Source organism: Poromitra crassiceps (assembly GCF_964638095.1).
Source record: "Poromitra crassiceps genome assembly, chromosome: 3".
NCBI lineage: Eukaryota > Metazoa > Chordata > Actinopteri > Beryciformes > Melamphaidae > Poromitra > Poromitra crassiceps.
Window position 1 is genome coordinate 31,190,285 of NC_139625.1, and position 17,218 is coordinate 31,207,502.

General features: G+C 42.8%; 1 protein-coding gene across 6 annotated transcripts in view; it reads right to left on the reverse strand.

The window, feature by feature from the left end:
• The window catches only part of LOC310773834 (sorting nexin-14-like), a 40,002-nt gene extending 22,995 nt beyond the window's left edge, over window positions 1-17,007 (reverse strand). For 2 of the 6 annotated variants that reach the window (XM_083633798.1, XM_083633796.1), the window contains exons 1-17: window positions 16,439-17,007; window positions 16,194-16,314; window positions 14,494-14,567; window positions 11,676-11,754; window positions 11,539-11,582; window positions 11,346-11,433; window positions 11,162-11,246; window positions 10,911-11,067; window positions 10,652-10,727; window positions 10,285-10,329; window positions 9,444-9,524; window positions 8,884-8,998; window positions 7,970-8,125; window positions 6,688-6,812; window positions 4,754-4,812; window positions 3,112-3,258; window positions 2,181-2,313 (exon numbers count right to left, since the gene is read on the reverse strand). In XM_083633798.1, the coding sequence (XP_083489924.1) occupies window positions 2,181-2,313; window positions 3,112-3,258; window positions 4,754-4,812; window positions 6,688-6,812; window positions 7,970-8,125; window positions 8,884-8,998; window positions 9,444-9,524; window positions 10,285-10,329; window positions 10,652-10,727; window positions 10,911-11,067; window positions 11,162-11,246; window positions 11,346-11,433; window positions 11,539-11,582; window positions 11,676-11,754; window positions 14,494-14,567; window positions 16,194-16,314; window positions 16,439-16,578 (1,725 nt within the window). In that variant the 5' untranslated portion in view covers window positions 16,579-17,007. Of the gene's footprint in view, window positions 1-2,180; window positions 2,314-3,111; window positions 3,259-4,753; window positions 4,813-6,687; window positions 6,813-7,969; window positions 8,126-8,883; window positions 8,999-9,443; window positions 9,525-10,284; window positions 10,330-10,651; window positions 10,728-10,910; window positions 11,068-11,161; window positions 11,247-11,345; window positions 11,434-11,538; window positions 11,583-11,675; window positions 11,755-14,493; window positions 14,568-16,193; window positions 16,315-16,438 lie in introns of those variants that run through there. The other 4 variants (XM_083633800.1, XM_083633799.1, XM_083633797.1 and 1 more) reach the window with 3 other exon arrangements.
• Between the last annotated feature and the right edge of the window lie 211 nt (window positions 17,008-17,218).

A 17,218-nucleotide genomic window follows, 5' to 3' on the forward strand; every position in this document is an offset into this window, starting at 1 on the left:
AAATGTAAATACTGTATAGCAAAACTCTACTCTGTCTACAACCTTTAAAAATGATTTAGAAACATTTTCCAAATCCATAAAATATACAGTATGAAAAACAAAATGTGTTGGGTGAGTTGAAAACGAGCCTAACTACGCTCAGTGTGGAAGATAGAAAGCATAATTGTTCTTGTAATTCTTTAAATCAAGAGAAAAATAACGAGTATTTTATTTTGAAGGGTGATGTGTATACCAGACCGTGTCAAGAGGCGTAGCCAGACCGTGTCAAGAGGCGTAGCCAGACCGTGTCAAGAGGCGTAGCCAGCTGGCTCTGCGGCGCTGCAATTAGATGATGTTGGGCTGCACAGACACAACACCACGCCACCACATCAGAAAACACCAGCCAGAGTCAGTGAATGTGCTCGAAATTAGAGTGCAAAAGGTATTCATAAAAGTGACTATATCTTGGAAAGTAAAAAAAAACGACAGAAAACCCTTGAAAGTGCACTTTTTTCAGAGGCTGTCATTTCATAATGGAACTGTCTAGAAACAAAATTTATTCTTTGGAAGAAGCAGGAGTGTTCAATGTTTCATTAAAGTCCAGCCCCGTCAATATAGCCATAATAGAAAAAATTCTATAGCTGTTTTCAACTGAATGGAAGTGAATCTGGCACAGGCTGCAGACAATTTTACTGAAGCGCTGTGGCACTCAATGTGTTAAGGGAAAATGTGACATATTTTAAATAAATAGCACATAACCCTCAAACTTCAGAGCAGCACAATCACCTTCTATGATCATGAACAACTCTTTCAGTGCCAGAAAGCAGAGATCTAAGACCAATTCTGGACCAGGAAACACATGGAAGACAGCTTTTCCTTTTCTTACTCAGCTATGCCACCGTGTGGTAAGGAGCAGTTTCACTACATGTTGTCAAACTGGCAGCTACTTTTTGCCAGACCCATGGGGTCGGCCTACAGAAGGCTTTGTCGGTCGGTCTGTCTGTCGGTCTGTCCCTCTTTTCCTCCCTGGAGGTACACAGGGGGACCGTGCAAGAGTCATCCAGGCTGGGATGCACTATTGACGGATAGATTGAGCGGGATGAGAGCCTCCTTTTATGGAGCTTTTTTCCATTTTTTTCCATTTTTCGTGTGGTGCTCCAGGACGGACCCCCGTCATGGCGCAGAGGTATGCCCGGCCTCGGTGGCCCCCTCCCGGGTTGGGAGGGGGGTCTATCCCCCCCCCCCCCCCCCCCACCCAAAAAAATATTTTTTTTTAACTTTTTTTTTTCTTTTCGCTCTATCATGCAGAGAGGTTGGTCCCGGCCTCGGTGGCCCCCATCCCGGGTTGGGAGGGGGGGTCGACCTACCCCCCCCCCCCCACCAATTTTTTTTTCCGCTCTATCATGCAGAGGTTCGTCCCGGCCTCGGTGGAATTTGTTCCTTCTGGGTCTGGCAGAACCAGGTCTCCTGGTCTTGTTTCAGTGGTGGTGGTGGTGGTAGTGTAACGTGTAACAGAATTCAAATGGCATCAGGATCAGGTTTGAAGTAGTTACTTTTTTGTGCTTTTGAGTTGTTGTAAACAAAAACAAACAAACTGATTGGCAATGAAAGAAGGGATTTTTGTTTTTCACCCTCTTATTTATGCTTGTTATTTTTATTTACGTTAATTGTCAAGGTTGTACTGGTCAGATGTTACAAAGTACTTTCTATTTATACAACAAGTTATTTATTGTTCAGAAACCCAACCCAACTTGGGTTGTTTAGTTTGGGGATATTAAGTAAAAATGTAGGAATGATATTACATCCAAATAGAAAATTCCTTGCATTCCTTCCTCTGATGAACCCAGACACCCAGCGTCATTTGTGTTGACGTCCAGAGTCTAGTTTCTGACTATCGGACTATCCCCTATCAGAGTGTGGGCATTACAACACATTTTATTTCAAACATAACATTTTTGTTCATCCTTATCAGTGGTATTCTTGAATCTTTGCAGATGTAAATAGGGGCATTGGTTTGTAAAGCAGTTTTAACTACTTTTTCTAAAATGCTTCTTGAGGGCAGCTCTGCTGTAGTTCAATTTCTGTTGTCATTTTTCTGACATATTTTTGCATTGCAAGTTGGAGGAGATAGTTTTATCGGCAGAGGGAGGTTCTGCAGCACTAGAATTGAGTGGGTATGGGTTTGTGTGTAGCTCAGTCACCATATCATCCTCTCCCTCGACGAGGCCGTAGGATGGCAGCATGGCTCCCTCCATGGTGGTGCTCTTGAACACTCCTTTGATCTTACTGCCAATGCGGCTGATCCCAGAGGACTCGCCCCTTTTCGATGTGTTCCTGTGGGCCAGAGGGAGAAGTTATCAGATGCCGGAGCGCGGTGACAGAGGAGCGGCGCATGGCTTCGGCACAGCGCATGCAGCTTGGGAGAGGGGACAGGGAAGGAAGGAATGAAGGGTCGAAGGAGAGGAAGGAACGGAGGGAGCAAGGCGCTGCAGCCAGGTATCACGAGTATGCATGAGGAGAAAAGCCAAGGTAGCCAAACCCGAACCAAATATTCAATTCGCAGCCATTTCACAGAGAAATGCCTGGCTTGCAGGCTCAAAAGCGAACACTGTGCACAGTGAGCAGCCTTTTCATTAGCAGATATTGCAATGTCTGCTTCCATGGGGATCACAAAGTGAGACTGGTGGCCCAAGACTTTCAACTCAACTTTCAGCGATCACATACACTGAATGTGATCAGTAACCAGCCAATCAGCAAAGCCACACAATATCACAGGTGTTCTGAGTGACTGCCTGTCAGATAAAAGTGAAATAAAAGTCACCATATGGCACATGGTGATATACCCGATACACAAGACATACAATCTCATTCAGAAATGTAACACGCAAAGTCAATGCATTGTAAATAATAATAATAAAAAATAAAAATAAAGCACAGGCATGTTTATTACCTAATACAATACAACAGAGTATAGGAGGAAGGACATGTGACAAATACAGAAAAACAGGGTCCCATGCATTGGCCCCACCATGCAGGCATCTGGCCGGGACTGGGGGTCATGTGGGGGAAAGTGGACAGACGACATAACATCACACCGAGTGACCTGTAACACACTGATGGACCCTGACTTACTTGGGTGACGTGTGGCGGTGGGTTAGAGAGCCGTATGGGAAAGTTGTGAAGGTGGACTGGGCATGGAGGGAGTTAAAAGATGCAGGTGAAGAGCTGCCAGATGCGGTGAACAGGGAGGACGGGGACTCTGGGCTCCAGTCCCAGGAGCTATGAGCAGGATCACACCCCCCGCGGCATATCAGGGCAGGCGGGATCGGAGGGGACAGACAGTCACAGACATAGCACAGTCCATGGAGGTGAGACATGGATGGAATGACGGGCGGACAAACGGGCAGAGTGGAAGGGAGTTAGTGAAGAACAGACATGGAGGGAGTAAGCCAGTGAGGCTTGTGGTTGGTCAATGTTCATGAATGCAGTAGCAGTAAGAGAGCCATTCTCTACCATTTTCCTCCTTTGAGTGGCAAAACTCATGCTGCTATGATCACTGCCTTTATAACAAGATCGTTCTCTCAACCAGATGGAAGAAAAACGACGTAAAACCAACCAACACGCGACCTAAAGCACCTTCTCGGTGGACAATCTTCAGAAAATAATTCTGTAATTCTTTAAGAAAACCCAATAAAAAAAATAAAAAAGCAAATAAATGACAAATAAAACCTAAGCCTTTTATAATGCATATTATATCTGTGGTGAGCTGCATGATTCTTGCTTAAAGTTGATTAACATATTTGAATAAGGTCAATCTTCTCATGAGCCTGCATTTCACAGTACTAATACTAAATAGAATAAATATTTATCAGTCAAATTATATTATCAATCACCCAGTGGCATGTAGAATTGAACCCCTGGTTGCAGCAGGGAATTTGTTAAAAAGGCAGTAGGATCTTCCTCTGTGGACCACAGTCAGGCAAGTATATTGTTGCTTTTGTTTCTTGCGTGCAGCAGCAGTGCCCAGCCAGCCACTGTTCTGATCACTACATTGATGCCATATACTCACCGAATGTCATCCAAACTGAGGCTATTTCTGGAACAATATTCACAAGGAGTTAGTGGCAGGGCCCCACGGCTACAGAGACACCACACCCCGCGATAAAAACACAGGAGGTGACACCTGGCTCTGATCAATTCACTTTCAGTTCAACAAAAGCTTTCATTATACTGCACAATAAAATAAAATAAATGTTTTACTGTTAAACACATCCTTGCTTAACTTTTGGAACTGAATTAAGACAGAGCTGAAAGTGAATTTACATGTATATTGGAGGCAGCTGGCACATACTATATTCTGACTTTACATAGCAGTCGCCATTGCAATATAGAGATTTGTGAACAGTTAACAAATATGTCAACTAAACAAAGAGGGAAAACAAAAGTATCAAAGAATTTCAGAAAGGACAGAGCAACTTGAGTTTCACCTGGATGTAAATAGTAAACACCACAACTGATATTCTGATTCAAATCAACTACCCAGTAGGGCATTCTGTGTCCTACTGGGTAGACTATAAAGGTGATCTGTGCCTTAGGTCAGCTAACTCATCACTCAACATCACAGGTGAACATTACAGACAATACTTTGTTGTTGGGTCACGCACGCACACACACACGTGCACACACACACACACGTGCACACACACACACGTGTGCACACACACACACACACACACACACACACACACACACGGTGCAGTGACACCTGACCTACCTGCTCATTTTGGAGTTCCTGGCAGGGGACTCGGCCCCTCGCAGAAGCTGCCGGAAGTACTGGAGAAGGACATGGAAAGAGGAAATAATCCACACTCAGTGTTTAGGTATGTTAATGCACTCACACCCTCCGTATGTTACTACTGCTATATAATCACACCCTCCCTATGTAACTACTGCTATATAATCACGCCCTCCCTATGTAACTACTGCTATATAATCACGCCCTCCCTATGTAACTACTGCTATATAATCACGCCCTCCCTATGTAACTACTGCTATATAATCACACCCTCCCTATGTTACTACTGCTATATAATCACACCCTCCCTATGTAACTACTGCTATATAATCACACCCTCCCTATGTAACTACTGCTATATAATCACACCCTCCCTATGTAACTACTGCTATATAATCACACCCTCCCTATGTAACTTCACTGCTATATAATCACACCCTCCCTATGTTACTACTGCTATATAATCACACCCTCCCTATGTAACTACTGCTATATAATCACACCCTCCCTATGTTACTACTGCTATATAATCACACCCTCCCTATGTAACTACTGCTATATAATCACACCCTCCCTATGTTACTACTGCTATATAATCACACCCTCCCTATGTAACTACTGCTATATAATCACACCCTCCCTATGTTACTACTGCTATATAATCACACCCTCCCTATGTTACTACTGCTATATAATCACACCCTCCCTATGTAACTACTGCTATATAATCACACCCTCCCTATGTAACTACTGCTATATAATCACACCCTCCCTATGTAACTACTGCTATATAATCACACCCTCCCTATGTAACTACTGCTATACAACACACTCAGAGTGAAGGTATGTTAATGCACTCACACCCTCCGTATGTTACTACTGCTATATAATCACACCCTCCCTATGTAACTACTGCTATATAATCACGCCCTCCCTATGTAACTACTGCTATATAATCACACCCTCCCTATGTAACTACTGCTATATAATCACACCTTCCCTATGTAACTACTGCTATATAATCACATCCTCCCTATGTAACTACTGCTATATAATCACACACTCCCTAGGTAACTACTGCTATATAATCACACCCTCCCTATGTAACTACTGCGATATAATCAATATCATAGAGCAGCGCTCTGTATAACACGGTTTAATTTGGGACGGGGGAAGGAGTGGTGATGGGGTATATGTTTAAACTCAGAGCAGACACAAAGGCGTAAGTCGGCCTTTTTTATTTATTTAATTATTAGACATGGATTCTAAGAAACAAAGCTGGAATATGATTAGTTTCCAGACACATTATCCATGCAGGGCAGTGGCTTGCGGTGGACAATGGCTGTTTACTGGATTCAATGAGAGAGCCTGTGAGGAGTGAAATCTGGCTTGGCAGCTTGGCATAATGCCAGCGTGAGCCCATTGGGCAGTTGTGTGTCTGGTAGGATGACACGCTCGGTAGCGGTTGGTGGCAGAAAGATCGGAAGAGACCAGGGCAAGAGAGTCGCTGAATTCCAAATCGGCCCTCAATCCAGCATTTATCCCATATAGTCTTGTTATATCTAAGAAGACAATTGATAAGTATAGTGAAGATATAATGACGGGCCATATTAGGCAGATAATGCATTTATTGCCATATTTCTAATACCAAACAAATCATTTCAAAATGACAGAAGATATTAAGTCTTTTATGCCAAAACAACCAAAATGTCAAATGCAATGCATGCCAGATAAATGCCAGTAAGGGAAACAGACAATTAATAATTTGAGTTGTGCCTCAGATTGATTTGTTACTGAGTATAGACGCTAACCTCATCGCTGTGACAGAACATGGTGATTTGTTACTGAGTACAGACGCTAACCTCATCGCTGTGACAGAACATGGTGATTTGTTACTGAGTACAGACGCTAACCTCATCGCTGTGACAGAACATGGGGGTGAAAACATTCTCCAGGAGGGACAGGACGTGCTCATAGGCCTCAAACAAACACCTCATGGTCTGTAGCTTCACCACCTCCGGATGCGGGCCTTCAGCGACTGGGGAGCAGAACACAAAACACATTTGATCATACCATTTTATGCAAAAACTTTTCAAACATACAAGTTAGCAAAAAGAATAATAATAATAATAATAATAAATTCAATTTATATAGCACGCTTTAAAATCCAAGGATTTCACAAGGTGCTTTACAGATGCATGATAAAAAACACGATAAAAACAAAAACAATCAAGCAATCAAACAGGGAAAAAGATATAAAAAATAAATATAAAGGAATAGCTACTAAAAGAATAAAAAGATAAAAGGATAAAAACATAAAAATATAAAACATGTAAATGGAGAGGGAGGACCCTAGGGGAAAGCTAAAATAAATAAGTGGGTTTTGAGTTTTGATTTAATAGAACAAAACACATGCAAAAACATTGCCCTGATGAAGACTCTTTGAGTCGAAACGCGTTGGTATCCCCGTCTAGAATAAAGGATTTTTAATATTATTCCGAGTGCCTCGGATGTCCTTCTCTGCTCCATTCAATACCTGGGGAACTTCCTGCAACCACACTGGACAGCTACCTCTTTTTTATCTTACATGCAAAAACAATTGAGTTGAGAAGGACTCTCTTCCAAATATTCAAATTCTAATAGGTCAAGTAAGTATTTATTGGCTGGTGCCACCAGGGGCGGCTCCAGGATTTCAGTTTTGGGTGGGCTCAACAAATGTAGGCTGGGCCCATCAAGATGGGCGGCACCCGATTTGGCGGCACCCGAAGGGTGAATTTTGAGGTCTTTTTTTTTACATTTTTAGCGATATTTAGAGGAATATCTCATTTAAATTAATGATTTGAGGGCTTTTTTTGACCTTTTTTAGCTACACTGTACATTACAACAACAACTGAAGCGCCAAATTTAACTCCCGTCAGTACTTGAAGTCTAATATAACAGTTGTATTTTTCTTTTATTGTTAGAAAGAGTCAGGAAACGTTTTTGTGTGTTTATTTTGTATTCAAATGTTCGTTTTAAAAATTAATTAATTAAAAAAACATATATATATATTAAAAAAAAAAAAAAAAAAAAAAAAAATCTGATTGGGCCTGGGGAAAAAGTGGGTGGGCCTAGGCCCGCCAGGCCCAATACTGGAGCCGCGCCTGGGTGCCACAGTAGTGGGCTGTGTGCTTCTTCAAGAGCCATTTGACATACTATTGCGTATTTCTTCCACTATGAAGGGGTCGAAGCGGATCTTGTCGATGCTCTCGTCCAAACAGTAGGTATCGTAGATCTTCTTCACCTCCTCGTGAAGCAGCATCTTCTCGGAGTCGGACAGCTCCGGGCAGAGGATCTTATCATTGAATTCCTCTGAGAAGTTCAAAAAGACAAATCAAGCCCAACATCCCAGAAACAATAGTGCAGAACTGTGGTAACCATGACTATATGATTTTTCCATTTGTTTCTTGTACAATACCAAAGGTGGAGGAAGATTTTAGGGGGAAAGAAAAACTTAGGAACTAATTTCTTTCATTTCTGGTTGTCAAGGTGGTGGCAGAGAGAATAATTTGCTTTTTAGTTTATATGTTTAATTCCGTTTTTAACCCGGTTTTGGGTCGATTCATACAAACATCACAACTCGATTAGAAGCTTGATAAGAAGTTCATGCTTGTATTATCAGAAATCCAGTTAAGATGACTGACTTAACCCGGTATTAAACAGGTTACTAATGGCATGGAAACACCATACTCCATTCACTCGGTTTATGCTGTGTGCACAAACTCTGAGTGTTATGGGTGCAAGCAGTCATTTTCCGCCTGTATTAGAAATATTTAATAATAATATAAAAGATTCCCCTTTGGGAAGTCGGTTAGAGTGGAGGGGAGGCAATGTCAGACTGAAGAAGGAAATGGAGTGTAACGAGTTGACAATTCAGTCTGTTATCAGGCTAGAAATAACCTACGAAAGTGGACCTTTCTATCTGTGGGTGGGACATTACAGGAATATACTGTTCACTGGTTTAGTCATGGAAACAGGGATCCTCAGTTGCAAGGTTTGAAAGACCTTAACCAGAGTAGAGCTAATAGCTGGGCTACACATTAAAACAATGTGTACTGGGCTACACTTACCGACTGTGAGGCAGAACTGGAGGACATGGACCGCTCCCTCCTGCTTCAGAAAGTTCATGAAGCGAAAGAGCAGGTCTTGCTGCTCCCTGATCTCCCTCAGCTCCAGCTTCAGCACCTGGTGGAGGGGAAGGGGGGGGAGGTGGAGAGAGAGTGAGAGAGGGGGGAGAGGCATGAGGGGAGAGCACAGAAAGGCAACTGCAATGTTCGCCAAACAATTCCTAGATGTTCCTCCAATTTCTTGTTACTGCAAGTCGAGTGAAGCGTGTGAGGTGAGGCCGAAACTACAATACATTCAACCTGCAAATAGCTGTTGTCGGGGTGAAAAATTGTGTCTGAAAAATATATGTTTTCAGGAACTAAGAAAAACAAAAACAAGAACCCTTGTTTTTAGCTTGAATCGTGCATTTTTCAGCTTATAAAATTGGTTTTGAAAATGTTTCATAAACCCAAGGGTCATAGAACTTCACCTACCCATAGTGAAGCATGTAATCTGAAGTTAAGACAGCAATGATAATACATACTGTATTAGTACATTCTGCTGGACGGGACAAAGTACTTACTGAGGCCTTTGTGTTTCGATGATCAGAGTACTTTTGCAGGAAAGGAACCAAAGTTGAGGTCGGCTCTGTGGCTTCCTCGGGCTGCAGAACGGGTAGACAACATGGCAGCCTTATTCACTCTGAAGAATTAGATAATACTCTGTAGTAACATAGGCTATTTCAATACTCAGTACTCTGTAGTAACATAGGCTATTGCTATTTCAATACTCAGTACTCTGTAGTAACATAGGCTATTTCAATACTCAGTACTCTGTAGTAACATAGGCTATTTCAATACTCAATACTCTGTAGTAACATAGGCTATTTCAATACTCAGTACTCTGTAGTAACATAGGCTATTTCAATACTCAGTACTCTGTAGTAACATAGGCTATTTCAATACTCAGTACTCTGTAGTAACATAGGTTATTTCAATACTCAGTACTCTGTAGTACCATAGGTTATTTCAATACTCAGACTCTGTAGTAACATATGCTATTTCAATACTCAGTACTCTGTAGTAACATAGGCTATTTCAATACTCAGTACTCTGTAGTAACATAGGCTATTTCAATACTCCGTACTCTGTAGTAACATAGGCTATTTCAATACTCAGTACTCTATAGTAACATAGGCTATTTCAATACTCAGTACTCTGTAGTAACATAGGCTATTTCAATACTCTGTAGTAACATAGGCTATTTCAATACTCAGTACTCTGTAGTAACATCGGCTATTTCAATACTCAGTACTCTGTAGTAACATAGGCTATTTCAATACTCAGTACTCTGTAGTAACATAGGCCATTTAAATTCTCAGCAGTTGCCCGTAAACATCAATACACTGTTCAGCATTTACTTACAGGGGAGTTGTCGATGAATAGCAAAAGCAAATGATTCACTGTGTCCTGGAATTGAAAGACACCAGTCACAAAAAGTTAACAGAAATCTTGAAATATATTGTAATTATTTACTTTAAGCATATTTGTCTTGTCCTACTCCATATTACTCCTATAACTATTATTCCTATTAAGGTCCTAGTCCACAAATCCTTGTTATTCCAGTAGCATGCTATTATCCATGGCCTGGTTTACCAAACACAAATAAACACAAATAAAGAGTAGTCTTGGACTGAGATACTGTATCAGCTAGGGGGCGTCCAGTGATATCAGTTCAGGACTACGTTTGATTTGGGTTCAGAAAAGCAGCCCATAGTGTGTCTACACTCACAGGATCAGCCAAGTAGTCCATGGCGGGAAGGAAGACAGAGCCAGCCAAGACTTCTCTTATCAGCAGAGTAAGAGATCTGAGAAGAGCGGACAGACGAAGCAGTAGGAAGCAGAAAGAGGAGAGAATAACCTTTATCTACCTTTCTATAGGGTCAGCAGTGTCAGGCTTTCTCCTTAGGGGACAGCAAAGTAGATTGGTTGATGCTGTGATATTTTGGGAGCTATGTGGACGTTGCGTGACCTTTGTTGCACTGAGTTACCTGCAGTCTGAAGCCTTCGGTGGCAGGATGTAAGGGAAGAGCAGCTCGGTCAGCTTCCGGAGGTACAGGAGCTCGTCTCTGCGACTGCGGAGCGCCACGTGCAGATCAGGGCCGTATTCCTCCAGGGCAGCTTGCTGGAGAAACTCAGAGTTCTTCACTACAGAGGAGAGCAAGACAGAGAGCAAAGAGTTGGCTTCATTTGGCCTTTTGATTATGTGGTCATAAGAGAAAAGACGGCACATTAGCAATACCTTTCTGCCTCGCTTTGCTAATTATTTCAATGTGCTTCATGGAAACTTTAAGCAGTTTTTGTGTGATGAGGGACGACACATCCACCTGAAATAAACATAATACATTTAGTGTGTGTGTGTGTGTGTGTGTGTGTGTGTGTGTGTGTGTGTGTGTGTGTGTGTGTGTGTGTAATGTATTTGTCACCTTTTGGGTTCGACGGACCAACACAGCCGCAAAGAAACGCAAAGTCACTCTCAGCTCATCAACAAATGCCTCGTCATCAGTGATGTCTCTGCAAAAGAAAAATTGGAAATGTAATTTCTGTCAGCACATAAAATGTATAATATGACTGCATTATATATTTAGGCTAGCAAAGAGTACAGGAGCATTATCATACCTATACCAAGGATATACAAAGTTTTCCAGAACCAGCTCCAGAATCTTGAAACAAAACAGCTTCTATTAAAAAGATTATATTGGAGAGAAACTAAATTTAATAATGATCATAAATAATGTTCCATGTCGATACATTACCTCTGAAAGGGAGGCATCCACTTTAGATGGAACTTTCAGGTCAAGCCATGGCTGATAGTTTTCCAGTAATAACGTCGGTCTGTCAATAAAAAAGGGTGGAAAAAATCTTTACAACAGTACACAGAATAAATGCAAAGATATGAACAGGGATAAAAACAGTGACTGTCCAGAGTGTGAAGGCGGTCCCACAGGTGTAGGCGGCAGCCAGTCTCTCCCTCAACTTGTGTTTGCACCCAAAAAAGCCTTATATCAAATATACCATATGGCCAGTTTCAGAGGCTTACATCAATATATACCATATGGCCAGTTTCAGAGGCTTACATCAATATATACCATATGGCCAGTTTCAGAGGCTTACATCAATATATACCATATGGCCAGTTTCAGAGGCTTACATCAATATATACCATATGGCCAGTTTCAGAGGCTTCGGAGGATTTGTGACACTGAGAATGACTTTGAGCACCAAGCCAATGACATGTATTCTAGATTTGAACAGAGGGGTTACAACAAAAAGATTCTCAATCCAGTTCTTTACCAGAGTTTTATCTTGGACAGAAAGCAACTTCTGAACAAGAGACCCCCCGTGAACAACAGCCATTTAGAATCTATTTTATGACAGATAGTACAGCAACATGGCTTATGACATTAGGCACATCACTAAAAACTGGGAGTTCTTACTCAGTGACCCCTCCCTCTGTGCACCATTCCCGGAGCCTCCTGCCTTCTCTTTCAGAAGGGCGCCAACACAGAGAGACAGCCTGGTGAGGAGTCACCAACTGGCCCCCAAACCCACCACCTGGTTCCCAAAACCTAATGCCACTTACAGGTGTGGCTCATGCAGTCATTGCAATAACATAAAGAGAGACAACACATTTGTGGATGTCTTCAGTCACAGGAATTTTCAATGTCGGAGCGTTGCAAATTGTAATATACTACCTTTGTAGTTTACAGACTTGAATGTGAGTGTGGCTGCTTCTACATTGGCCGCACAAAACTTAAGTTGAGGGAGAGACTGGCTGAACACAAGTATGCCATTAGGACCAACAACCCCAACTACCCAATGGCTCAGCACTACAAGACTGTGGGCCATACCAGTCCTGACACTTTGAAGGTCATGGCCTTAGAGGTCATCCCAAAAACACAAGAGGAGGTGACAGACTCAAGCACCTTCTTAAACGTGAGACTTTTTGGATCAACACCCTCAGAGCTGCTGTCTTTCCTGGTCTAAATGAGGACAATGACTGCTCTCCCTTCCTTTAAAACTTTTCTCTAAAACTGTTCTATATAGGTGACATGCAAGTATTTTTTTTAATCAAAGTGTGATCTTGGCTAATGTGACAATTCACTTATCTGTGCTCACCCCAGCCCCCTTATTTTTAGATGGAAGATTTACTTCAGTGTCTTTTCCTTGTAGTTTGTTTTTATTGTGTGTGTAAATTGCTAAACTTGTTCATTTTCTTCTATACTGGTGTTTCCTTTAAATTAGTCTCGCTAGCCAGCCTCTCTTCCTTTCCGTCAGAGAGTCTGGCGTCGCAGGTTTCCATTGTGGGATTGCGAAAAAAAATGGTCTGTTTGGGTTAGCCAATCATCCTCGTCTTCGGGCGGTGCTTAGCGTTAGTGCCCTTGGAAAATAGTTTCGGGGTGGAACTTGTGTCGGCGGAACATTTACACAGGAGGAGGAGAGCTCACAGGCATAAAGTCACTGTTAGACAGCAAATGTTCTAAACATATTCTCTTGATATCTTTACAACCATCCACCGAAAGTGCCGAGCAGGCCTTCTTTATTGCACAATCCAAATTTTCTTCAAAACTTGCCATTTTCAGCGTGTAGCAATGAGTTAGCCTGTAGGTTTCTGCCGTTAGCTTTCTACGCTAGCTAGTTAGCGTTCGGCGGGAGCATTACAGCGACACACATGGGAGCGGAAGCCGATCTGATTGACATATGGTCGGAGCCAATGAACAGAGCGTGACAGAGCTTGCAAGCGGGGGAGCGGATATCCTGCTGCCACCGAAACAGCTGCTCGAATGGGAGAGCAGCTTTAGAGCAGGGGCGGGCTGATCCCCGTTGCCTGTTTCCACGGCGCCAGACTCTCTGATGGAAAGGAAGAGAGGCTGGCTAGCGAGACTACTTTAAATAGGTAACACCTCACCCATGTGACTCCACCACATGACCTCCCTGCATGCTTTAAATTCAGCACCTGTATGTTATTGCAATTATACCCTGATGAAGACTTTGTAAGTTGAAACGCATTGGTCTATATCCCTGCTTTATTAAAGGATTTTTAAAACTACTTCAGAGTGCCTTGGATGCCTTTCTCTTGGCTGCCGCCTACACCTGTGGACCTCCTTCACACTCTGGACAGTCACTGTTTTTTTTTATCCCTGTTCTCCCCATCCTTGAGGAGCACCTGATTTTTTACCTGACAAATTCTGATTGTTACTCTACAAACTCGGGTTAATTGACCCAATGCAGCACTCCCATCTCCATCTACACAAACGCAAAGATATGTTTGGCCACTAGAGGGGAGTGTGACATCGAGTACTGTTCTCTGTGGATTGAGCACTTTTAGCAATCATCATCACTATTATCAATTGTGCAATGCACCTAAAAAATTATATCAGTTACATGTTGACAAACCAGATCCTACTGAGATCAAGGCTGACATAGGAGATATTATATATATGTATTTATTTATTTATTTATTGACAGAGGATATTCTCTATTAAGCCAGAGAACATACCTTGCGGCCTCCAGGCAAATCACAGCAAATTCAAATACCCTAACCACAACAATGAATGCAGCCAGGTAACTCACCTATGCCTTTTGCACTTGATTTTTCCACAGACAGCACAGCTGTGGCCCAGTGGAAACAGCTCCTGTTGGTACGACTGATAAGAGAGTTAGATTACTGAAAGTGAAAACCCAGTGACAGTGTGATTCTGCGACACACTCAATGACCCAGACAGTGTAGTCCTACAGGAGTAATGGGGAGCCATATGCCTGACTCTTCACCCCAGAAGACACCAGACCTAACTATACCCATCATTAGGGTCAGGTATAATCCCATTGTAATTCCAATTCCAATTAAATATCAACTCATCTATCCTATAACACTCTTTCATCCACCTATTATTTAGTGTAAGGCTTACTGTAAGGACCCTCCCACTCTCCTGACTGGCTGAAGTTGCAGGAGCCTGGTGTTGGGGTCATTAGGCTAGTTGTTCTCAAAAAAGTGGGGTTCAAGGACCCCCCGGGGTCCTTGAAGAGGTTCCAGGTCGTCCCCAGCAAAAAGGGTAATTATTTATATTTACTATTATAAAATGGCTCTCTCAAATCAAGCAATCTGATTGGTTCACAGCCATTGTATAATTCCAGTAACCGAGTTCAATAACCCATGGCCATGGGTTATTGGTTGCCATGGCAACTCTCTTACTAAGAGAGTAATAATAAGGCTTACCTCAAATGACAACGTAGAAAAAAAAATGGCGGAGACAGCTGTCAGATCCTTGTGAATCGATCTTCGCTTATAACTTTACTAATACTTCGCAGAAAATGATGTTTTGTACAAGAATAGATGCGGGCTAATGTCTTCTTTGCAAAAGAAAGGCTGTTAACTCCGCATTTAACCCCGCATTTAACCCCGTAACGTTAGTTGGTGTCGGGCAAGCCCTGAGAATGCAACGCTGCGCTCGAGCTGCCTGGGTTTCCAGAAAGCTCTCAGCCAAGCGTCAGGATTGGCCAATGTCAACTTCAGTCTCCAGAACGATCCAATCAAATCACCCGCAGGTCTATCTTCTTGCTAGAGGTCCCGCCTTACAGTAGTGTTTCACCTGACTCTCAGAATACCATGCCAGTCGGACTTATAGTGTTATTATTATTATATTATTATACTTGGAACCCTTTTATAAAAGCAATATAGCACTCGAGCAGCGTGTGTTGTGGAATATATCCCCCTGCTCAGTTGTTATCCACGAGGCCGCAACAACTGATCAGGGGGATATATTCACCACAACACACTTGCTCTCGTGATATATTGCTTAAGTAGAATTCCAACCATAAATAACACCTGGGACCGTCTCAATGAAGTAACAAATAAGGGGAGTCATACACCAAAGCAAAAGTTAAAACAATAATTTATTAACTAAAACTAAAGAGAAAATAACTAAACAACACAAACTACAAAAAACAAATAAACAGAGCAAAACATGCATCGGTGACGAAGACTGGGCCCAGGTGCACCCAATCAGCCTAATGACCACAACAGCAGGCTCCTGCAACAGGGCCAGGAGAGAGGGAGGGTAACTTGTCACAAAAGCTAAGCTTTTGTGACAGGGGGGGACCCTGGGACAAAATATTATCAAATGGGGGTCTGTGATCTAATAGACCCTTTTCACAGGGGGGCAGGGTAAACACAGGTGCATACAAAACACTAATGAGGGTTTCCTACTTCCAATCATGGATGTTGGAAACCCTCATTAGTGTTTGCTCTTGCTCACCCTTGCTCTCTGACCTACCTTGATCTTTGGCTGGATGGAGACCAAGACATTGGGCAGCAAAGACTCAGGTCCCAGAGAGCAGTAGAAGGTGACGACTCCAGCCAGGAAGGACCAGAAGACCATTATTATGTGGATATATCTATGATAAACACAGGGAAATCAAGCTGCTGTTGACTAAATGGGAAAGTAAGAGGCTTTTATTGCACTCAAAATGATTCGCCTACAGGACAGGTGTGAGGTGAATTGGCTTGGACAGGACTGACCGGTTGAGCAGCACGGTGGACAGCAGCAGCAGCAGCAGCAGGAAACAGAAGAGCGGGTACTGTCTGCCCAGCTCTCTCAGCCGCTCCAGCTTCACCCTGTGCCGCATTCTCTGCACAAAAGCTCGGATGCATCCCATCATTGTGGCTTTTGAGTGCACATGTATAGCCTATTACTGTAAAATAACATGTAGCCTATATAAAGAACGCATTGTGGAACGACCGTCTTTCAAACATAAGGGTGTGCAGCTGCGACATAGCATAACGATCAACTCAAAATCTTGTCATCTCGTGCTACCGGTATTTCATATTTACTTGACCAGTATGGTGCAATAATATATACGCCCGGCATCAACTACACCACTTACCGTGAGTGGTGCTGTATGGCGTATGTTGAGGGCCATTTTTGCACTGTTTACGCAGGCTGCCTGTTTGTATAGGATCAACGCAGGATTGGCGACGTATACAGCTGTCAAGCCCCAGCCGGATCAGTAGCAATTATCCTACATCATCTGCGTCTGGACCCCGCTGCCAGTCTCTGCAGCGCCTGGAACGTTACAGCTAATGGCCGCTGTCCTCAAACTGTCAGTTCTCTCCATGGTGGAGCAACCAACGCGTGCTTCAGCGCTGCAGACGCATGATGTCACCTCCGCTCTACTGCCTAGTGCCATATTAAACAAACAAGGGCATCACCATGTACATCTTATTATCCCCATAAAACGTGCTATTTATCCTCCATGTACCCACCACTAGGCGAGTAGGAGGAGGGGGGGATAAAACAGA